This window comes from Prorops nasuta, unplaced genomic scaffold (genome assembly GCF_024137725.1).
Source record: "Prorops nasuta isolate Cenicafe-Biocafe unplaced genomic scaffold, Cenicafe_Pnas_1.2 PNAS00001, whole genome shotgun sequence".
Taxonomy (NCBI): Eukaryota; Metazoa; Arthropoda; class Insecta; order Hymenoptera; family Bethylidae; genus Prorops; species Prorops nasuta.
The window spans coordinates 17505616-17531539 of NW_027116798.1; the positions used below are offsets into that span (position 1 = coordinate 17505616).

The following is a 25924-nucleotide window of genomic DNA, read 5'->3' on the forward strand; positions in this document are numbered from 1 at the left end:
TCAAATATCCTTTTCGATAAGTATATTTTTAAATATCCATAGTAGTTTACTTTGAATTAAGAATAAAATATCTTTGTGTAAATTTTATTTAATCTTTACAGAATCCAATTGTATTTCTAAGCGTAACATTATATTGTTACACTGGAGAAATTTAAATTGCACAGGCATAACATGGTGAGAGTGAAGCGTTAAGCTGCCCTACCTAAAATGAAAATATCTAAAGGCTAATGCGAAGACATAACATTATGAGATACTCAGTATAATTCAATGCAGGTGAATCAGAAAGGGTAAAATTCTATTATTTATATAATAATATTCTCCTAATATTTATCTTCAGAATAGGTACATTATAACTCCTAACCCTATGTTTGCTTCATATATAAGGTCTAATGGTGTAAAAGTGCGCAAACTCAATATTGAAACATATACAACATTTTATTAACAATTTTAAAGATGAAAGAGCACATTCATGTCAGTATAAACCTTCGATCATAATAATTAATTTAGGAATGACCTTAAGTTGGAATATTTAATCTATGTACTCTTAAGCACACTGCACAGTTTTACATCAACTTATCCTTTTATATCACTAATTTCTTCATAGATTATTGTAAGCATGGTATGAATTTTTGAGCATGTATAGGTTAATCTACGCAAAAGTATCACACCTAATTACTGGCAGAAGCTCATAGCTGTCCTAATAGTTTTTATAAACACTCCTCTCTACTTGTAACCATGTGAGTATAATTAATGGTTGAGCAATAAATTCTATGCCATATTTGGGGAATACTTACAGCTTCAATTCTAAATTATTTTCCTTTCTACCACTGGATTTGTGTATGCCATTACTTAGAATTAAAAGAACAACATACGCTCTATTTATTTACTAAATGTACTTTATTTATCTGTCTGTTGCAGATTTACTACGTTGCTTATGTGGTTATAGACTACAGAAATAATGCAAAGACAATGTTGATAGACTTCGAGTTAGAAACCGTATTCAAATATATTTCATCCAGATATTTTTCAAGCATGTGCAACTTTTTGGCTATAATTAAGAAATAATAGTTATTCTCTTTTTGTCTAAAAGGCCAGCTTATTTTCAATTATCTTAATTGCAAAGGTACATGTTTTGATAATCGAACGAATGTTGATTTTAATTATTATCATGTTATTAGAGATTTTAGTAAATTTTTTGTTTGCAATGTGGACGAACAAATTAGTTCTTAATTTGCATTTTCTGAAACCAAATACTTTCTGTATTTGGTGTAATTACTTATTTCAATCGTAGTAATTATATTATATTGCTTAAGAACGTTTCTATTCACTATTTATTGAAAGTAATTTTAATATTTCGGACAAGAAAGTTTTCATTTAAGAATCTTTAACTAATATTAACCATTTATGTAGAAGAGTGTCTTAATAGCATTGAATTACATATGATTTAAAGCGAGTATAATAAATGGTTTTGCAATATTCCTGTTGATTCTGGTAAGATAAGTCTTGTATACAAAAAGAAAAACACAAAACTGTTTATTTAATCTTAAACTTAGTACGTCTTCCCTTCGTATTTTACCCTAGACTTTGAAAACAGCGTTTACCTAAAGGTAATTATTATAAAATTAAATTAAATTGTGCATTAAAATTTTTCAGACTTGGAATATTTGTTTTATATTTCTTATCCAATAACTTTCTTAGTTTTTATAAAGGATTATTTTTTATAAACAGCCATTTCTATAGGGTTTATTATAATTATATCGCCCAAGGTTTATGTAAAACTTCGCTTAGCTTCGTTCATTATATATTATACCAATTTTAGCATTTTATATTCTTAGATTCATATAGAAACCTGCACTTTCAGAAAAGCTTTTTGAATAAAATTAATATATTTTGAATTTGCGAAGATACAATGAAGTTTTACATTCATGCTCTGGACCGAATTAAACACCACATACTGTATGAAATTATATGTTTATTCGTTGAAATACTTTTATATTATAAAACATTTATTTGTACTTTTTCTTATGCGTTGCGTCGTTATGTGTAACTTTAATAATGCATTAGATGTATATTTATCTATATTTATTTAACACTCGTTATTGTATTTCATTGATAAAAACAATTGACAAAATGAAAAATAACTAATTTGTGCGATAGATTTGTCGTTTTTCGTTGGGTGTCATCATTTCCTTGTAAGAAATATTATATAAAAATGAATACTACCAAAAATATTTATAAAGGTACTAACAGGATATACCCAGATGGCCATGCTTATCAAATTAATAGAAGTATATTTAATGTTAATAAAGGTATCACGACAACGTAAGTTTTGACAATCTGAATATTAATGTCATAATGTTGTTAGCTTTAATTCACATTGATTTGATAATAGTATTTCTCTTGATTCATCAGTCATCTTAATAATTAACACCTTCCCAATCTTAGGAGAGATATTTCGTCAACCTTTATCATTTGACCAAACAAAAATTTTGAGGTCCATTAATATCTCTTTAAGAAAGCGAAAGGGTTAAAGGAGATTCGTACAAAATAAAAATTTAACTTATATCTTTAAAAATGTACAATTTACGTTAATCTTAACCAATATTGTATAATTTTGAACAATTTATATTCTTTTAAAATAAAAATTAATTTAAAATATATAGATAACTTTATTCTGGAAAATATGAAACTTAAGAGGTTGCATTCTTATACCAAATATTATACATATATACTACACTACCTTACCTAATAAATTAATAAGTATTATATGTAACATGCAGAAAATCATTGTTTTTTAAATAGAAATGTTTCACAAAAATGTTGTCAAAAATTCCTGAAGCTTTCAAATTGCATTATAAATTTCCTTTAGCCTAAATAATTCTACACGTTCCTTGCTTTGCAGTAATCCTGAAAATGAACACAACTAGATACAAATATATAGTTGGTGTGGCATGCAATGTACATTTGTATTTAATTGTGTCTGATTGTGTTGACTTTCAGACTAACTGGAAAACCACCATTATTTGTGACTTTTTAATAGAAAAATGAACATTTATCCACCAGAAAATTTGAGCATAAAAGAATCTATTTTCAGAATATACAAGAATCATTTGTCATTGCAGCATTTTGTATCAATAATATTTTAGACATAATTTTGTTACCTTCGCGGAAGACAGATAATGATATATACCCTAAGTTAGATCTTATCATTTTAAATCTACGTGATTGTTATCTTCAGTCTCCCATACAGCATACATCTTGTTAAAAACATATTTTGCTCATTTATGCTTTATGTATTTTGAAAGGAATTATATTTCATGGTTTTATATATTCATTTATTGTAATCTATAATTTCAGTGACCTTGCAAAATACTATATTAATTTATGAATTTTCGTTTAATTGTTAATTGATTATTTCGATTACAATTTACATAGGAAAGCGACAAAGCGTGTGATGAGGGATACGGTCTCGCACATACACTGCTTCGATAAACCTACATTTTTTTTTGCAGTTTTAAAACGAAATATTTTTATTGAAAAACGGGATAAATGGTAGATCAATATAGTGTTTTGTAAACCTCTTGAGATCATCTACAAAAAAATGTAGAAATATATTGGGCTATACCATTTAAAATAACTCATGATAATTTTCATGTAGTCGATTAAATGAAACAAAAATGTTATGTTGCACCACCCTCTAATAAGTCAAACAACTTTTGTTAGAATAATATTTGTTACAAATGTTTTATTGATAACTATATAAGTATTTTTTTAAATGGAAATCCAGTATACGTACAAACTATTCTATTATTAAAATTAATTTAATACATTTCACAGATATTTAAAGTGTGTCATAAAAAATTGCCCGGGCACAGCTAAATTTATAACGAAAAAAGAAAACTTTTATCCTGGGAAGATCCATAATCACAAAATATTAGGAGACTTAAAAAAAAAAGCAAAATTCAGGCAAAGTTTGCAAAATGCTATAATGGATTATCCTTTGACTCCAAAACAAGCATATAATGCTTGTGTGAAGAAGTACGTATTACACAATTGCCGGAAGTTAATTATCACTCAATAGGACTCTGTTGATAAAAAAATATTAGTCATTCTATACTATTACTACATTAATAATAAATGTATGAAATTATATTTCATCCGTATTAATAACACGACGCGATTTAAACTCGATAAATCAGCTTTTATGTTTGAAAACCATAAGAAAATTTCCTAATAAGAAAGTTCTATTGAATGATAAAATTTTAAATAATAACACGCTGCAGTTTTTGTCGAATATGCAGGGTGCCCCGTTTTAATTTGTTTTCTCGATCATTTCCAAAAATGATTATTGTTTCAATATATGTTAAACAATAATTGTTTTGCTTAAAATGGGACAAATAATAGCGAAGCAAGCGTAAAGTTGACATGGAAAATTCATATGAATGGCTATGTTAAGATCACATTAAGTTTTTTAATTGAAAGGCCACATAAATTTTTACTCATTCTTATAGCAGGCCTTAAAAGCTATCCAAAACTTTGTTTTCATTTTTGCATTTCATTTAGTCTTTTGCGAGATATTTAAATTTAAATCTATACGTAGATGAGTGATTATACGTCTTTGGGGTAGCCTTTACGACCATTACTTCAGTTAAACTTACAATTATATTTGCAGTTTTAATTCAGTGTCTCATAAACCACTGGATGAAATGCAAAAATTAAAAAAGTAATTTGAAAATTTCTCGAGATTAGCTACAGAATAATGTAATAATACTAAAACCGCTCTATTTGAAAAACTGAAAGCAACATGAATACTGCCGTGCAATGATCTTTCCAAGTGAACGCAATGCCATCATCTTGTGTCACCCTCGAAATCAAAACAACTATTGTTTAACATTATTTTATGGGACAATTAGATTAGGTGACATTTGGGTAGTTCAATTAAAATAGGATATTCTATATAAGCTATCTAATCCATCCAAAGATTGTCAATCAATCTCACATGGCTAACATTACTCTGTAAGTTAAATTACGGCTAAAGGCAGAGAACCGTTTGTAGACTCTTAGGGATACCGTAACCGTAATCGTTGTTTTTAGTAGAGAAATCCATAACGTAATGCGTTCTCTAGTGAGACTGAGGTTGTTATCGGCGTTACCTTACAGATTTCACTGCCTTAAACTGCGGCAACGCTTACGGTATCCCTAAAAGCTTATGGACGGTTCTCTGCCTTCAGCCTATAGTATATTTAACAAAGGCATACATTTTCTGCAGGCAGCCTGGAATCGCACGAATATGCCCATTTAAACAAATAGAAAAGTCACTCCAAAAGTGGAAATCCGGCGATAAGTCTTGGACACTGAAGTCGTTAAATGGATTACAAAATGTTATATCCTCTAGGAAGTGGAAAAAATTGTTAAAATTTAATATAATAAATGAACTGCATAAAATACATTGTTATCAATTCGAAGATAACATGGTTAACTTTGTGATTTTCCATGATAAAAAATTGACGCGTAAACTAAAAAATACAGAAACTTGTTACATCGATGGAACTTTTGAAACGAGGCCTAAAATTAAGAATTGTAGGCAACTTATTACGATTATGGCTGACTATAATGGAAAAGTAAATTATAATCTGTTTTCATTAAGCGCGTTCTTTATTTTCCAATTTTCAATAATTTAAAGTTTAAATATAGAACAAAAGTAAAAAGGTTATGCTGTAAATTATTATAAAAAGATTTAAGAATTAGAGATTCTACAAAAGCAAATCATTTAAATAATTTTTATTGCAGGCAATTCCATTTATATGGATTTTAGCAAGTAGGAAGACACAAAATACATACAATAAGATTTTTGAATTTATAAAATTGAAAATTGTGCCACAATTGAACCCATAAAAAATCATCACAGATTTTGAAAAAGGTTTACAAAATGCAATTTCTTTTCATTTTACGAATACACATTTACAAGGATGCTATTTTCATTTTGTTTACGTAAGTTTTTTAATACTTTATAATTGATTTATAAAATTATGTAATAGCATATAGATAATTATACAGAATATACAATATAGTGGTCATCACGATTTTTTAGGCCTTTCTCGCGGTCTAAGAAAAAAAGCATAAGAAAAATTTTTTATGGCCTTAAAGAGTAGTCAATTTGGTAATATTCAATTGACTTCAGAAAATAATTTGAAGCGCTCGTCAGGTACTTTGTTATTTTTTTTTATCTCAAGAGCTTTTGAAAATACTACACGTATAATGGTTCACCTACATACAGTACTTTTAAGTTAAAATATAATCTGGCAAACAACTGGATGGAATAATAAATTAATATAATATTTCGAGAAGCTTTCGAGATCAACTAGAATTAAACATCTTTAAATGAAGTTTCAAGATAAACAAATAGTAACAGGATATATACTCTTTCAGGACATAAACCTTTTGTCAGATGCTTTTTTCTGTCTCAAGCAGCGGTAATAATTTAAAACAATATTATTAGTATATTCTGCCACATCCTGTATATGTTTCAAATTAATACTTTATATACCTTTTTTTTAGCAGAGTATAAGAAAAAATGCGAAAAAAAGAAATGTTTTTCATAATATGATAAATATGGAAATAAATAAGAAACTTAAAATTTTAATGGTCATGCGCAAACTTTATAATATACCATTACTGCCACCCCATTTAATAAATCATGCATTAGATTGTATATACTGCGATATTCAAAGTGAGAAGGAAATATTTGATGAGTTAAAACCGCTCTTAAATTATGTGAAACGACAGTGGATAAAAAAAGTTGATGCTAATATTCTATCTGTGCATAATCAAAAAACTAGAACTAATAATTGCATTGAGAGGTACCATAAGTTTCTTAAGGAAATCATGGGTTCTCGTCCTAATATGCACACATTTATTAGTAAGCATAAGAAAAATTAATCTAATATTATAATATACATAGTATATTATAATTTTATTGTTTAGAAAGTGTGGTAATTGGAAATTTTTGTTACAGCTAAACTAAAAGACATTCTCTCTTTATATTATGAAGAGCATTTGAGTCACAGCAATATTTTAGTGAATGGCAAGAGAGTCCCACCGCCATTTAATGATTATAATGAATTCTGTAAAGAATATAGACTTATATTTTCAGAAAGCACGTTATTGAAAAACTATATTGCGCTCTCTGTATTTAAACACACAAATTTTATGAAAAAAATGAAAAAAATGAAAAAAATTTTAAACAAGAATAAAGGTATGCAGAATTAAATACTTCTACGTTATAAAGAGTTTAATGTCTAAACCCTTGGGGTATATAATAACAAACTGCGGCCAAACTATCATCAATATTGATTTTATAATATTACTTTTACTATAATCAGACACTCTTCTCATTGATTCTTCATTTACTCCTTCGGTATATTGCTTACCATTTTTATATCATAAACCACTTATGTTCTATTAATATAGATTTTGGTATACTTTTTGTCTCTCCCCTTCTCTTCCTATTTCGATTTCTTCAATATCTTTCTTTAAGTTTCCTTTCCTGTCTCTCTCTTTCCTCTTCCTTCACTCAATCATCTCACTCACCTGAAATCTAAGCCACTTTAATCAACGCTTTCATCCCCTTCATTCATATAACTTTTTTACCTTTCTTCATATCATTCCATCTCTCCCTTGATCTCTCAGTCTCCCATCAAATATTGAAACCATTTCTGCTGCTAACAAACCCGATTTTCATCCCTTCTTCATCAAATCCTACACTACATATTCTAGTAACCCTGCTAGTTAATTTTGTATATACTTTATTTTCAGAAAACATAAGGTTTATATACACAAATTACGCATCTATAAGAAAAGAGAAAGAATTTTTTATTGTCAATTATTCAAACTGAATATTAATATTTTATATTAAATTAATTCGTGATTTAAGCTTTATAATGTTGCTGATTCCATCTAATGAGATCTGAAGTTTTCACTGCAGAAAACATTGTTAAAATAAAAAGAGTTTAAACAATAAATAGCTTTTCTTAATTATAGCCAAAAAGTTGCACATGCTTGAAAAATATCTGGATGAAATATATTTGAATACGGTTTCTAACTCGAAGTCTATCAACATTGTCTTTGCATTATTTCTGTAGTCTATAACCACATAAGCAACGTAGTAAATCTGCAACAGACAGATAAATAAAGTACATTTAGTAAATAAATAGAGCGTATGTTGTTCTTTTAATTCTAAGTAATGGCATACACAAATCCAGTGGTAGAAAGGAAAATAATTTAGAATTGAAGCTGTAAGTATTCCCCAAATATGGCATAGAATTTATTGCTCAACCATTAATTATACTCACATGGTTACAAGTAGAGAGGAGTGTTTATAAAAACTATTAGGACAGCTATGAGCTTCTGCCAGTAATTAGGTGTGATACTTTTGCGTAGATTAACCTATACATGCTCAAAAATTCATACCATGCTTACAATAATCTATGAAGAAATTAGTGATATAAAAGGATAAGTTGATGTAAAACTGTGCAGTGTGCTTAAGAGTACATAGATTAAATATTCCAACTTAAGGTCATTCCTAAATTAATTATTATGATCGAAGGTTTATACTGACATGAATGTGCTCTTTCATCTTTAAAATTGTTAATAAAATGTTGTATATGTTTCAATATTGAGTTTGCGCACTTTTACACCATTAGACCTTATATATGAAGCAAACATAGGGTTAGGAGTTATAATGTACCTATTCTGAAGATAAATATTAGGAGAATATTATTATATAAATAATAGAATTTTACCCTTTCTGATTCACCTGCATTGAATTATACTGAGTATCTCATAATGTTATGTCTTCGCATTAGCCTTTAGATATTTTCATTTTAGGTAGGGCAGCTTAACGCTTCACTCTCACCATGTTATGCCTGTGCAATTTAAATTTCTCCAGTGTAACAATATAATGTTACGCTTAGAAATACAATTGGATTCTGTAAAGATTAAATAAAATTTACACAAAGATATTTTATTCTTAATTCAAAGTAAACTACTATGGATATTTAAAAATATACTTATCGAAAAGGATATTTGAAACTATTGCTTGATAAAATTGCTATTGGCTTTGGCCAATTATACATCTGTAAAAATTGACAAGTGTAAGGTTATTTTTGGAGATTATATTTTCAAAACATTTTATATCCTTCAAAAATATGAACTTTTTATGTGCGTCCCGGTATTCTAGTAACTTTATTATTGCGCACTCTAACAGTAAGTGGATGAAGCATATGCTTCGATTATAAATTTGTAGAGTGGAGACTACTATACATTTTTAACAGCCGCCATTTTAGGCCAAATGAGGGTGTACCGAGAAATGTTTACATGCTAGTCCCAGGAGAAAGAGGTGTAAAATGGAGAAATGTCAAATGGTAAGGTTACTAAAGTAAAAATTGAAAATAATGAATGGAAAGTACGAATATTCTTCATTTTCATTCAAAGCATTCAATTTTTACTTTAGTAACCTTACCATTTGACATTTCTCCATTTTACATCTCTTTCTGCTACGATCAACATGTAAACATTTCTCCACACCAAAATGGCGGATTAATCTCATTTTTCGTATCCAACTATTGGTAACGGCCTATTATATGTTGGTAATACGCAATATTGACCAATCAGCCCTCTCAGATTCCATCATTCCGAGTGCTATAGTCAACTAACATGAATCTCCTATGCTCCGCTGTTAGGAAAAGACTCTGTATATCTAATGACCCGACTATTTAAAAATGATATCAATCTCACAATGATATTCTATCATTATCAAATTGTTTTCTAACTGTATATCGCGCTGCTTCAATTGAAATTTCGTAACGAATATTTTTTGTTTAGAAAATTCTTATATCTTTCTTAACCAAACTATTTAACAGGATTTAATATAAAGTTTTTATTGTTTTTTAGTTTTAATTGTTTAATGTATTAACCAAGATATCGTACTTTTTCTTTTTCATTGTTGATAAAGAAATAGATAATTGTTAAAAATATTATCCTTTATATATTTTAATGTATAATCTCATTTACTAAAATTTTATTACTCGAAAGCACATTCCTTCTCTACGAGTTTCACTCCTTTTTATTTTATTACCATAAAAAATATATTCTTAAGATGTCTTTGGGTCAAATATTAACAAAAAGCTTTGAGATCCCCACAAAAAACACTTTCGTGTAAAAAAAACAGCAAGTAATTTAATTTTTTCTCTTCACATAAATTTTAATCCCAATAAAAATCACCCAAAAAATACAATTATAGCAGAATATATACCCTAAACAGGGAAGGTGACACTTTACTACCCGTGAAAGTTATTTTTTGTCTACAGAGTTGGCAGCAGTGAGAGCATGAGACATTTTATTCTAGATGTAATCTCACATATCTTTTACGTTTACACTAACACATGTATTGCCCTGTATGTGTCTTGCTTCACCTGCTGAATTGGATTAATGGAGTCCGTAAAATAGAGTTACATGTGCAGTATAATAATTTAATAAGAGTATTTTAAATAACGAGCTAAATTATATGAAATTTAAATACATGGAACTATTAGATCAGATAAGTTATTGCATATATAAATAAATGTAAAAGTATGAGAACAAAATTCTTTTTTAAAATTTTGGCTTTATTTTGCAGGATATTTTAACTGAATGCCATTCCTCTTTTAGGTGTGTCAGTAAAAGTAAATCTTAAGTTAACAAGAAGAAGTTTTATAATATATATATCCAAGTATCAGTCGAAAGATGAATACGCAGAATCTAAAAAAGTAGCAGTAATATTGGTCCAATGCATATGAGTCGCAGTGCTTTGAAAAGTTGCTGTTTCTTAAATTAATGTAAAGAGCATAATTTAATTTATGCAATGTATTACGTGAAGTGACTCTAACACATTTATTGGAATGTGTCTCAGGTTTAATATACTTTTACATGCTATTATTATCCATTTGGTATTTACATGTAATACATGATTGCTGATTATAACTTGCATATATAATTAAATAGATCTTTGAATTTCAAATGATTAAAAAATGTGAGATTTTAAAAATACCTTTTAAAATCTGCTCTTACAAATTTTAGTGAATTTAATTTGAGATTCATCGACCCACTCAATGGGAGTCGGCGACATTTTCCCACCCGCTTATAGTAATTTTTATAATATACAGTTGGCAATTCTGAACTCATGAATCATAAAATATCAGATTAAAACTTAAGGCGTAATATTGGCCGGAAGTTTTGGTTTTTGACAGCTTTGAAAGGTACAATTGTGTATTTGATATGAAGTATGATTTCAAATATTTCAATGCACAAATATTATTTTTTGAGTGAAAGTGCTAAGCACAATATAAATAAAAATGAAGATAATTAACCCGCCAATAGGCGCGCGGGGTGTTCTGAGCACCCCAGGCATCAAAATTGATCGATAACTCTGCGACAAAATTTTTACCGACCGCGCACGTTACCATACCTTTCAAGGGGTTTCTTCCGTACATAACCTCATTCATAAAGATTTATTTTGCTGTAGCAGTTCCGTGTACAAAGCTGTTAAAACTGCCAGGGGTGTCAGGAGCACCCCACGCGCCTATTTGTGTAAGTTTTTGAATTCTCTGCATAATGGTAAGTAAAATGAAATTATTATAATAAAAGCAATATAATAAATCTCTTACTTGTCCAATATCATATCAGTTAACACTATTGCAGAATACAAGTAATACACTATGATTAATTGATTAATTGTACACTTCAATATAATAAAGTGTTTCTACACTTATAATTTATTTTACTAATCTATAATACAACGTTATTTAATTTCACTAAATATGTTTATTAGGACAGTTTTACTATTATTATTATTACTGTTATTTTTTATTATATGACCTTTATAGGCTAATGATTTAGAACGGATACAGAACATATTGAATTCTGTCTCCGATGAAGAAGTTGAAGTTGACGGCAGCTGCAGTGAAAATGACGAAGACGATCCTGTACAGAATTCAAGTCACAATAGTGAGTCAGAATTTGAAGGTGAGAGTTCGTCATCTCTAGAGCAATTGGACATAAAAAGAAGCAGTAAATATTTGTACGGAAAAGATGGTACACGATGGTTGAAAAAAGTGCCACCACGAAATGTTCGCACAAGGGCCATCAATATTATATCCTACTTGCCGGGACCAAGAGGTAAAGCAAAACAAGCAAAATCCGCAGATGAATGTTTTGCACTTTTTATAAATGATACAATTTTAAATTGTATCGTTTGTTGTACGAATATTTATATTGCACACGTTCGAGAGAAGTATGAACGTGAAAGGGATGCTAAAAATACAGATCTGGAAGAGATTAAAACTTTTATTGGTTTATTGCTTTTGACAGGTGTAACGAAATCTCGAAGCCTTCATTTGTCAGATATATGGAATAAAAATAAATTAGGCATTGCTGTATTTAGTGCTACAATGTCTGAAAAAAGATTTAGGTTTTTGTTGCAGTGCATTCGTTTTGACGATAAGAGAACGAGACAAGAACGATCCGAAATAGATGTACTCGCACCTGTAAGAGAGATATTTGAGCTGTTTGTTGCTAATTCTCAAAATAATTACAGTCTTGGTGAGTATACTACCATTGACGAACAATTAGTTGGGTTTCGCGGACGATGCAAATTCCGTATGTATATGCCAAAAAAGCCTGCTAGGTATGGCATAAAGATATTTGCATTGACTGATGCACGTTTATGGTATACGTCGAATTTAGAAATATATGCTGGCCTACAACCTGAAGGTCCTTATAGGGTTTCAAATAAACCGCACGACGTTGTTATGCGCTTAATCCAACCAATAGACAACACTCATCGCAATTTAACTGTTGATAATTGGTTCAATAGCATACCGTTAGCAGAAACACTGCTTGAACATGGCATAACTATTGTAGGAACACTAAGATCAAACAAACGTGAAATACCACCGAATTTTGTAAAAAGAAAACGTGATTTGTACAGCAGTGAATTCGGATATAAAGAAAAAATGACCCTTGTATCCTATGCGTCAAAACCAAATAAAAACGTTCTTGCGCTGTCAACAATGCATCAAACAGGAGATATAGATGCTGAGAGTGGACCGAAACAAAAACCGGAAATCATAACCATGTATAATTTAACCAAAGGGGGCGTAGATAAAGTGGATGAGATGATTGGCAAATATTCTGTTGCAAGAATGTGTAACAGATGGTCTTTGCGAGTTTTCTTTCATATCTTGGATATCGCAGCATTGAATTCATACGTAATATACTTGTGCAATAATCCAAATATGAACACTCCAAGAAAACATTTTTTATGCAGTCTAGGTTTCTCGTTAATAAATAAAACTTTAAAAAGGCGAGCTGATATGCCAACGTTACCCAAAGATATTCGAATCTCTGCAAAACGTATTTGTACACAAGGTATAGTTATAGAAGATGCTCCAGTATTGTCAAATCCAAACACCAAATCTCGTTGTACAGTTTGTCCTAGGTCCAAAGATGTAAAAATAAAAACTGAATGTTCACAATGCATGCAAAAAATGTGTTTAAAACACATGAAAACTATTTGTGATTCTTGCATGTTAAATTTACAAGAAAAAGTAGATTAATATTTTTAATATTTATGTTTAAATTCAAGATATTCTTTTTTTAATGTTTTAAAAGTTTAATACAAAAGTGTTTACAACCAATAAGAAACTCTAATACAAATAAAGTTAATATTGTTCCTCTAAGTATGTTTTCTTTTATTCATTATTTTGTGCTACTTTGCGCCCTCAGAAAATTTGACCATTTATATATTTTATAATAAAAATGCTATTATATGATTTGTAAAACCTTTAACTTTATTATAATAAACGTTAAAATCATTAAAAAAAATTATTTCAGTATAGGATTGTAATTTTATGAAAATTGTGCAATTTTGTACTACAGGAAACAGTCATTTAAAAGTAACAGGGTTTAATGGGTATAAATTATTTTAAATTTACTGATGATGTTATATATCTAAGAGGACATCCTACAAATGATATTTATTGAAAAATAAAATTGAATTTGTTGCAATTTTGTGCTAAATAAGAAAAAGTAAGTGGGGTGTCCGTAGCACCCCACGCGCCTAACTGCGTCAAAAAAAGGCACGCGCCTATAGGCGGGTTAAGCACGCTAGTTATAATATGCAAAATGAAAATAATATTTCTGCTATATTTTATTTAATGTAAAGTAGTGGGGATTAACTGTCTTAAATATTTAACAAAACTTTACTAATATTAACTGAAAATAAAAAGTAATGATTTCTTTTTTAGGTTGGAGAAAAGCAACTTAATATGGAAATGGTTATAATCTGCAAGATAAGAAATACCACTGAAGCTATAGCATATATCAGATAAGTTACAAATTATTTGCCTTTATATTATCAACTTTTACACAAAGAAAATGAATAAGTGTTACTTTGTGAAAATTTTAATTCCTTCCGCAGGCTGTATAATTAACTCTCATTCATCTTGCAAATGTTATCGACAAGAGTAACCTGGATGTTGGACTTCAAAGTAATGTCCCCTCGACAATTTATTGGTATACATATGATAGGAGCAATAATGTTGGTTTACTTTGTGCTGCTAGAGGAATATACAAATAAAGCGACAAATAAAACCATTGCATATATGTAAACATTTCCAGGTAAAAATACAATTTTCAACTATTTAACTGTGGTTGATATCTAAACAGTAATATATTCCCTTTTTTATTTTAATAAGACGGTTGCCTTAGATGATCTAAATATTTTTAATAAGACAAATTAATTTTAGGTGAAAATAGAGTAATAATTTCTTATTTAGATCATAAATGTTTTATTTCAATGTGAAAGCAGTTATAATATACATAATCAGAGATACCATCAGTTGTAGTATCGTATAGCAATTTTATAAGTGGAAGAAAACATTATCATGGTTTTATTAGATTGATCCCAATTAACTTTCAATATAATGCTTAACTCGTCTATATTTCAATTAATTACAACACTAAAGTTCAAGCTTAGTTCGGTATATAAATTTGGTCCAAAATAATTGTAAATTGTTTCTATCCATATTATCAATTCTTACAATAAGAAAATGTAATAGGTCTGTGTGTTTGTGTGGGTATAGAAATTTTAATTTCTTTGTAGGTCTTAATTATTTCTTTTTGCTGGCAATGTTATTGATATATGTAGAATAACAGGACTTTCGAATTGTAACAAAAAGTTCTATTTGGTTATTGATTTACAAGAGCAATAAAAGATAGTTTCAATTACTAATCTATCAAAGATACATTCAAATTAATAATATTGCAAAGATAAGCAAGTAAACAGTTAAATATCTATTTAACAATTAAACTAACATATTTATTTAATTATTTCTATTTATTATTTCAAAGATAAATACATCTTCATCCATCTTCCAATATCGATTCTTTAATAATATTAACTGATCTACAAAGTTATCGTATGAATCGTTATCTATTTCAATTTGTGGAATTAAGTTTTGTTTATATATAATGTTATCAATTTGTTTTAATTTAATATTTTGTAATTGAAGAATCATATTTTCCTTTTCTTTGTTTTTTAATTGCTGCACTTCTTCTAGGTTGTCAAATAAGTTTGTAATTTCCTCATAATTTTTTTCTTGCATTATTTTTTCAATTTGTTCAAAAAAATGGAGAATTTCAACATTTTTACGACACCTTTTTTTTCTCTGGATTTAAATGTGGTGTTTTTAAACATTTCAATAGTATTTAAATTTTCAGTGACAATACATTTCAAAGTATCTGCAATATAAAAATGGGAAAATTATTTAAAGTAAGTATTTTTTACATAAATATAAATCAGATTACAATATATTCTGAGATAGATTAACGTTAATATCAACCACAGTTAAATAGTTGAAATTGTATTTTTACCTGGAAATGTTCACATATATGCAATGGTTTTATTTGTCGCTTTATTTGTATATTCCTCTAGCAGCACAAAGTAAACCAACATTATTGCTCCTATCATATGTATACCAATAAATTGTCGAGGGGACATTACTTTGAAGTCCAACATCCAGGTTACTCTTGTCGATAACATTTGCAGGATGAATGAGTGTTAATTGTACAGCCTGCGGAAGGAATTAAAATTTTCACAAAGTAACACTTATTCATTTTCTTTGTGTAAAAGTTGATAATATAAAGGCAAATAATTTGTGACTTATCTGATATATGCTATAGCTTCAGTGGTATTTCTTATCTTGCAGATTATAACCATTTCCATATTAAGTTGCTTTTCTCCAACCTAAAAAAGAAATCATTACTTTTTATTTTCAGTTAATATTAGTAAAGTTTTGTTAAATATTTAAGACAGTTAATCCCCACTACTTTACATTAAATAAAATATAGCAGAAATATTATTTTCCTTTTGCATATTATAGCTAGCGTGCTTAATTATCTTCATTTTTATTTATATTGTGTTTAACACTTTCATTCAAAAAATAATATTTGTGCATTGAAATCATACTTCATATCAAATACACAATACCTTTTAAAGCTGTCAAAAACCAAAACTTCCGGCCAATATTACGCCTTAAGTTTTAATCTGATATTTTATGATTCATGAGTTCAGAGTTGCCAACTGTATATTATAAAAATTACTATAAGCGGGTGGGAAAATGTCGCCGACTCCTCAATGGTGTATGTTAAAGACATTCAATAAACTATATAAGAATTACTTTGCAGATTCAAAAAACTAACGGATGTATTAAAACAATGAATTTTTAGTTTTATAACACCATATTAAATAACCTGTATAAGCAGCGTTTTAAATAAATGAAATGTTTGTGCAGAAGGTATAAAATGATACATAATTTTTATTTATTTAACTTCCTTTATTTTCTAACAATAAACTGGATCTCTCCATCATTAACCAGGTATATATTTTTTATCATTATTAGTTTTTTTATTAATTCATCTGTATTATGTTTACCGATAGCAATTGCTGGAATATTGGTGTTTTCATTAATTTGTACTTCCTCTCTTCTTTTGCCCATATTTATTAAAGAATACCTCATACTCAAATTTTCTTGTTTTCTGAATTCTTGTATGGTAGTAAAATTTTCTAGCAAACTTAATATTTGCAAATATTTGTCTTCATTCTCATTAATTTTCTCTATATTGCTGTATAATTTTTTGACTTCATTATTGCAAGCATTGGTTTTCTGTTTCTTCTCTCGTGGCCTGTAGATATTATTTTCAATTTGATGAATTTCAATTTTGCTCTCTTCTATTAACATCTTTAGGAAGCCTATATAAGAATTATTAATCTTAATAGGTAACAAAGTGGATTGAAATGAAATGAGTTAAAATAGAAATTCTATTCTTAGAAGGATATAGAAAATGAATACGAAAATAGTGGCAATGATTTGTAAATGTAACAAATTATTAAGTTATTGTAAGATGTCATCTAACTGATTAATTTCTCTATTTTTTGAAGAATCTTCCACAGAGTTGAAAAATGAAACGATTACATTTTATTATTAATCAAATTTTTACAATTGAAGAAATGTGTTTACTTTTGCTGTTATTATTTTAGGTAGACTATATACAAATACCAATGGAAGGAAGTGTTCATTGACATTTTAACCTGAATTACGGCGAAGCATCGTTAGTTTTGAAATACACATTCTAATGTGAGGTTTGCTTAATCATTAATTTCATATTAATTACAATTTAAAGGTATAAAAGGAGCATTTTTAAGACTATTTACTACTTTACAAATCGTAGGAAATATTGTACTCACTGATGAAGGAATTTACAAAATTGACCATTATCTTAACAATTGAACTGTTTAGACTTTATATAATACAAAAATCTGAAATCAAAAATATTTGTGAAAAAGGTTAATGAGAAACAATATACTTGCTTTGTTAAAATCAGTACAGTTTGTCATTTGTCCTCTTTTTAATAAAATATCTGTAATGATTAAAAATCCATAGCTTTATTTACTTTTAATTTTGGTTCATGCTATAAATGGAATTAATTCAAACGCTTTTTAACCAATTTCTGAAAAATAATCGCTTACTTATAATATTGTGCAACGCACCCTGGTGCGTTTGTTTTGACATTATTTTTTGTTTAAAATAATGTCAAAACAAACGTTATACGACTGCGCTTTGCACAATATTAAAGTTGGTTAAAAAGCATTTGAATTAATTCCATATAAAGCATGAACCAAAATAAAAAGGAAAGAAAGTTATGGATTTTTAATAATTACAGATATTTTATTAAAAAGAGGACAAATGACAAATTGTACTGATTTTTACAAAGCAAGAATATTGTTTCTCAATTAACCTTTTTCACATATTTTTTTATTTCAGATTTTTGTATTGTATAAAGTCTAAACAGTTCAATTGTAAAGCCTATGGCCAATTTTATAATAACGAATTTCATCCAACTAATAAACATCATAATTACGAACCAGATATTAAAGGCAACAATAAAGCTTTATTTGATGAAAAAATGAAATGTTTATCAAGTAATGCTAAACTTAAGCCCAAACAAATTTATAACTCAACAATTTTGAAGTAAGAATACATACATTTGCGTGTATTGAAAAAATCGTATTTCATGTTTCGTTTTAATAATAATTCTTACTTTTTCTGAATATTAGTAATCCAGAAATCGAAGTTAAAACCACATTCACCACCTGCAGGCGAACGCTGCACCGTTATATTACAAAAAATAATAATAAAGCAAATATTACTTTAAGAGAAAAATCTCTCGTACATTTAGCAGATTTTATTACGAATGAGCAAACGAGTAAAGCAGGAATTAAGTTAAATACAAAAGTATTAAGAAATGATAATGAGAATCTTTTGAATATAGTATTTTATGAGTATCATTTTGTACAAAGTATATTGGAAAGTGCAGAAAATTTGTTTATTGACGGAACATTCAAATCAGTACCGAATTTGAAAGACAAAAATCTGCAATTACTTACAATTTTAATTTCAATGAAGGAGTATCCAAATAAAGTAAAGCTTTTACAATTTTCTGTTCCATTATAATTCTAGGGCTGCTAATTTATAATCATATTACTTTCTCATTCAGACTATTCCATGTTTCTGGGTACTGATGAAAACCAAACGAACGTTAGATTATGTACATATATTTAATTTCTTAAAAGATGATTTTATAAAGCTGAAGCCAAAAGTCGTGATGCTTGATTATGAAAAAGCTATGGCAAATGCTGTGCAAATATCTTATCCTCGTGTGAAAACTACACATTGTTGTTTTCATTATTCACAAGTAAGTTTTGCGACGTTTATAAAATTAGTTTTTCTTTTATTATACAAATGTACATTATCTAAATAGTTCAATCAATATGACAAGCATACGATATATTTATGAAATCACCAATCCAACAGTATTATAACAATAATTAATGCATTAATATACATTGTAAAATCATATATAATCAAGTACAATATATTGTATTCATCCGATACTGTATTTCATTATTATTTATTTGAAGGCATTATTTAAGAAGGCTGAAAGCCTTAAAATAATAAGCAAAAGTAAAAGTAAAAGGCTTTACCCAGAAAGGTTTGTAATTATTAAAAAATTAACGCTCCTAGCATTACTGCCACTTTCCTATATCAATGAAGTATTTAAAATATTAACAGAAAATACAAAATCCAAATTTGGAGAGTGTTCGAGATCGGGAGGAGTAGAAATGCTGAGAAGTAGATTCCACATTTCTGCTATATCTCCCTTTCTCTCTTGCGCTGACAGTAGACGGCTAGACCGACAGCGTCTAGCCGCTCTAGCTATCCTTATCTCTCCGCGGCGCGCTTGCACGTCTTCTGGCCCTGGCGCGTCGCGGCCGCGACAGCGACACTACTTGCGCACTTGGTCACTAGGTGGCCAGCGCCCGCAGCAGCTCTCTCGCTGGCAAGATTAGTGTCGCGCAATTACTTAGATGGGTCCTTGATAAGGACCCATCGCACCCCAAACTGGCTCGACAGCTGTTTAGCCGCAGCAACCGCAGCATTTTGACGCCTCATCGGCAACTTTTGACGCCTCTACGGCAGCGCCTCCACGGCCATCCAACGAGCGCCTCCACCAGCGAACTCTTCTGGTGAATCACTTTGGTAAGTATCACTAACCACCCACCGCCTACCAAGAGGAGACTTCCCCTCTGCGGCAATCTCCTCCCTCCTAAGGGAAATTTCTCCGGGGACTTCCCGAGAAGAATTAAACCCTCTCCTTCCCCTCCACACTGCCTCCGAGGACTACCTTGGACCCAGTGTTCCGAACCTAAATCCAGGGCTCGCGAAAGAGTCGGGTAGTGGGAGGGGTAGACTCACCCTAAGGGTTGGGGTGGCTAGGAGCCACTAGAGCTCTTGGAGAAGGAGACTGAGGGGTAAGGGGACTTCCCCTTCGCTAAAACCAATTCTCCACTTCCACTTCCTCCCGAGGCTGGGGATTTTACTGGGGAGTACCCCAGGGAAAATTGTACAGTCCCGGAGTTTTAAGTTCGCGTTCCTTTCTGGGGAGTTTTAGTCTCTAGGGTTCTTGGGAATCTTCGCCTACCGCGAAATTCCCTAGAATTTGACGACAACAAATTCCCTAGGAAGTCTATAATTAAGTATAGCGTTTCTTTTGTATATATTTTTGTAAGTTTTGTACAATACTATTTATTGAATAAATCTCCTTTTCCCCGTTAAACTGTGTTTTGACAATTTTATTCCAAGAACAAAAAACCTTCCCGTCTGACCACAGGTTCGGAGCCGACTTGGGACGCTGTTTCGCACAGAGAGTTTTTTGACAAGTATTTAAAACACTATGAAAATTTTTGGATGAAAGATATTGAGCTTCAAAAATTTTCAGTTTATAATTTGAAAAATAGAACAAACAACTTTTCCGAGTCTTACAATAAAAAATTAAATGCAAATTTAAAGAAAAGACAACACATCAATTCCTTCATCAGTGAGTACAATATTTCCTACGATTTCTAAAGTTTAAATAGTCTTAAAAATGCTCCTTTTATACCTTTAAATTGTAATTAATATGATATTAATGATTAAGGAAACCTCACATTAGAATGTGTATTTCAAAACTAACGATGCTTCGCCGTAATTCAGGTTAAAATGTCAATGAACACTTCCTTCTATTGGTATTTGTATATAGTCTACCTAAAATAATAACAGCAAAAGTAAACACATTTCTTCAATTGTAAAAATTTGATTAATAATAAAATGTAATCGTTTCATTTTTCAACTCTGTGGAAGATTCTTCAAAAAATAGAACAATTAATCAATGAGATGACATCTTACAATAACTTAATAATTTGTTACATTTACAAATCTATGCCACTCTTTTCGTACTCATTTTCTCATCCTTCTAAGAATAGAATTTCTATTTTAATTAATTTAATTTAAATCCACTTTGTTACCTATTAACATTAATAATTCTTATATAGGCTTCGTAAAGATGTTAATAGAAGAGAGCAAAATTGAAATTCTTCAAATAGAAAATAATATCTACAGGCCATGAGAGAAGAAACAGAAAACCATTGCTTTCAATAATGAAGTCAAAAAATTATACAGCAATATAGAGAAAATTAATGAGAATGAAGACAAATATTTGCAAATATTAACTTTGCTAGAAAATTTTACTACCATACAAGAATTAAGAAAACAAGAAAATTTGAGTATGAGGTATTCTTTAATAAATATGGGCAAAAGAAGAGAGGAAGTATAAATTAATGAAAACACCAATATTCCAGCAATTGCTATCGGTAAACATAATACAGATGAATTAATAAAAAAACTAATAATGATAAAAAATATGTACCTGGTTAATGATGGAGAGATCCAATTTATTGTTAGAAAATAATAGAAGTTAAATAAATAAAAATTATGTATCATTTTATACCTTCTGCACGAACATTTCAATTATTTAAAACGCAGCTTATACAGGATATTTAATATGGTGTTATAAAACTAAAAATTCATAGTTTTAATACATCTGTTAGTTTTTTGAATCTGCAAAGTAATTTTTATATAGTTTATTGAATGTCTTTAACATACACCATTGAGTGGGTCGATGAATCTCAAATTAAATTCACTAAAATTTGTAAGAACAGATTTTAAAAGGTATTTTTAAAATCTCACATTTTTTAATCATTTGAAATTCAAAGATCTACTTAATTATATATGCAAGTAATAGTCAGCAATCATGCATTACATGTAAATACCAAATGTATAATAATAGCATGTAATAGTACATTGTGTTACAAGGGCCGAAAGTTGACGATTGCAAACGAGTCTGAAGTTGGCAGCACGAGCGAAGCGAGGGCTGCCATCACACGAGTGCAATCGTCAATTTCTGGCCCGAGTAACACACGATATTTTTTATGACAAGTGTAGGAAAAGTTGCTGTTTTTAGCAAACAGTCCGAATATTCATAATAGGTCATTATCAAGTTAAGTAGTATAAACAGATGAAAACAAGAAAGGGGGGTCAAGGGGGCGAAGCCCCTCGTAGGGGTCAAGGGGGCGAAGCCCCTTGTGGGGGTCAAGGGGGCGAAGCCCCTTGCGGGGGGTAGGGGGGGCGGAGCCCCCCATAAAAGAAACATAGCAGGCTTAGAATAAAAATTTTAATGTATTTCACTTTAATTAAAGGTAATGGAACAATTTGTTGAATTGTTAATAACAATTGAAAATGGAGTTGTTTGCTTTTGTATTTTAGCTTCGTCTATAATTAAATTATTAACTGAACTCGTTGAACTAGTCGATGGAACCTGGTATATTGACGTATTATCTTCGCTTGATTCTAATTTCTCAGCTTGGGTCGATTGCACTTTTACTGCTGAAGTTAATAGATGTCCTATTCTTTTTTTATTGTTAATTGATTCCTCGATATATCCTTCTGCTACGCCTTCAGATCTCCAACCACCATGCCTCTTAATTAAAGTGATATTAGCTCCTGCATCAGCAAGTAAGGTAGCAGAAGTTCTTCTGAAGCAATGACCTGTGTAACTATCAGGATTATTTAAACCAAGAAATCTGAAAAAATGATGTGTACATTAAGAAATTACTATTTGAAACCTTAAAAGAAATTAGAATTGAAATATTACTAACCTGGCTATTTCTTTCGGTATTCCTGCAATCTTATTCTTTCCAACTGGTTGTTTGGTACATTTTCCATGTTGGTAGTTCAGAAAAAATCGGTTTATATTTACATCCTTTGGTTTTAAATCCATATATTTCTTTACAAACCCATAAAATTTTTCATCAATAACAAATGACCTCGGTTTATAATTTTTTGTCAAAGGAATTTTCACGATGAAAAGCTTATTATTTTCTTCAACATCATCTGTTTTGATATTGACAAGTTCAATACCCCTGCATGCTCCGCAAATACCAAAAATTAAAATTATCTGTAAAAAAAGAACATTTGCTATTGATATTTTTTAATGTATATATTTATATATATTGATTTACTTATCTAAACACTTAATTGTGTATAATTTGTATAAAATTACCTTTGCACCTAAATAATCAATGTCAGGCGCTGTTTGTAAGAATTTTTCTACATCTTGTGGTGACAAAACCATAGCCTTTTTACATTTATAATCCTTTGATTGACGTTTTAAATAGGTTATAAGCTTGTGATAAGAGCTTATATTAATGTCATTATTTACTTGTAGAGTACTCTTCAACATTGAGAACGTTGACCACAATGTAGATGATTTAAATTTTTTAGCCAGTCCATTAAAATAAACTATCAGTACCTCTTCAGATATTGTTTTAATATTTTCTGACTTCTGCCACTTTAAAAACTCCTTATATGCTATATTATAGCGTTCGCTGCTCTTTTCTGGGAGCAAGTTTTTTGTTATCTTAGCGGCAATGGCATTAATATTTTGTACAGCTGCTTCATTTTCAGACATGTTTAATGATGTAGAAAATATTTTAACGTCTTGTAATTATCGCGAATAACAAAGCTGTGTAGTCATGGGAACTATTAGTTTTGTTTGGTTTTGTTGCTATGTAATTTTGCTGTAAATACAGGTTTTTAGCATTGGCAGTATATAAGCGAATATAGCCATACTATCTGTATAAAAATTTCAATAAATGTCGTAATCGATTGATCTTCTTTTTTTCAATATATATACGCTATTTAATTTTCAGCCCTAGGGTCGAAAGTAACTTTTCGTTCGATTAAAAACTCCCAAGGGACGAAAGTAAAGTAAACCGCTATTGCGCATGTGCGAGTAAGACTAGCATGAAAACAGTTACTTTCGGTTCAAAAAACTAGGCTGAAAACAGCCACTTTTCATGCACTTGTCATAAAAAAGTATATTAAACCTAAGACACATTCCAATAAATGTGTTAGAGTCACTTCACGTAATCCATTGCATAAATTAAATTATGCTCTTTTCATTAATTTAAGAAACACAGCAATTTTTCAAAGCACTGCGACTCATATGCATTGGACCAATATTACTGCTACTTTGTTAGATTCTGCATATTCATCTTTCGACTGATACTTGGATATATATATTTTAAAGCTTCTTCTGGTTAACTTAAGATTCACTTTTACTGACACACCAAAAGGAGGACTGGCATTCAGTTAAAATATCCTGCAAAATAAAGCCAAAATTTTAACAAAGAATTTTGTTCTCATACTTTTACATTAATTTATATATGCAATAACTTATCTGATCTTATAGTTCCATGTATTTAAATTTCATATAATTCAGCTCGTTATTTAAAATACTCTTATTAAATTATTAAACAGCAGAAGTAACTCTATTTTACGGACTCCATTAATCTAATTCAGCAGGTGAAGCAAGACACATACAAGACAATACATGTGTTAGTGTAAACGTAAAAGATGTGTGAGATTACATCTAGAATAAAATGTCTCATGCTCTCACTGCTGCCAACCTTGTAGACATAAAATAACTTTCACGGATGGTAAAGTGTCACCTTCCCCCTAAACAAAAATCTCCAAAAACAGTAATTCCAATAAAATATCAACAAAAAAATGTTTACAGATAGTAAATCCCAAACAAAATACCAGACACTTAAAAGATTGAGATAATTTACATTAGACAAATAATTATATATATTCCCAATAAAAGTAACAACAAAGAAAGTTATAATGGATAATAAATCTCAAACAAAAATACCGGCAACACAAAGGAGTGAAATCACTTATAAATTCAACAAGTAATTAAGCGGTACATAAAGCAATGAGATAGCATAAATTAAGCAAGTAAAAAAATGAATGAATAATTAATTATTATATAATTTTTGTATATGCACTACTTGCCGGGACGGGATAAAAAGAGTAAATTATATTTAAATCTTCGTTACAGTTGCATTTTGAAATATCTACTACTATACACTTTTTGACCCGTCCCGGCAAGTAGTATGTATAGAAAAATTATATAATAATTAATTATTCAATCACTTTTTTTAGTTTCCTAAATTATGCGATCTCAGTGCTTTATGTTACCGTTTGATTACTTGTCGAATTTATAAGTGATTTTACTCCTTTGTGTTGCAGCTATTTTCGTTTAAGATTTATTTTCTATAATAACTTTTATAACGAAGTTCCCCGTTACGTATACGAGATACCGAATATAAAGCATAAAAGCTACCGAACAGTGGATATTATTAATCCCTACGTTACCGACTCGTGAGATAGACTCACGAGTAGATTATAGCTAACGTCAAGGATAGACCCCGTTGACAGGCAGAGGCCTGGATGAAAAGACCAGCGCTCCAGTAAACGATGTTCAGGTTACCCTGAGAAGTAAGGCAGGGGCATGCCAAACAACCCAGGTAACCTGAGATAAGGAGAAG

At 29.7% G+C, this 25924-nt stretch overlaps 2 protein-coding genes and 1 long non-coding RNA gene across 3 annotated transcripts; 2 read left to right on the top strand and 1 right to left on the bottom strand.

The window, feature by feature from the left end:
- Positions 1–321: 321 nt before the first annotated feature.
- On the top strand, positions 322–2156 carry LOC136774282 (uncharacterized). The gene is made up of 2 exons (XR_010822776.1): positions 322–737; positions 919–2156. It is a non-coding gene; the product is annotated as an uncharacterized lncRNA (long non-coding RNA).
- A 7248-nt stretch (positions 2157–9404) lies between these two features.
- LOC136773474 (piggyBac transposable element-derived protein 4-like) lies at positions 9405–13652 on the top strand. The gene is made up of 2 exons (XM_066727183.1): positions 9405–9422; positions 11922–13652. The coding sequence occupies exons 1-2, from the start codon at positions 9405–9407 to the stop codon at positions 13650–13652; spliced, it is 1749 nt and encodes a 582-aa protein (XP_066583280.1).
- Positions 13653–22719: 9067 nt separating this feature from the next.
- On the bottom strand, positions 22720–24000 carry LOC136773480 (tyrosine recombinase XerC-like). Its single transcript, XM_066727196.1, has 3 exons — positions 23593–24000; positions 23189–23487; positions 22720–23113 (listed from the first exon to the last, which is right to left on the bottom strand). The coding sequence occupies exons 1-3, from the start codon at positions 23998–24000 to the stop codon at positions 22720–22722; spliced, it is 1101 nt and encodes a 366-aa protein (XP_066583293.1).
- Positions 24001–25924: the final 1924 nt, after the last annotated feature.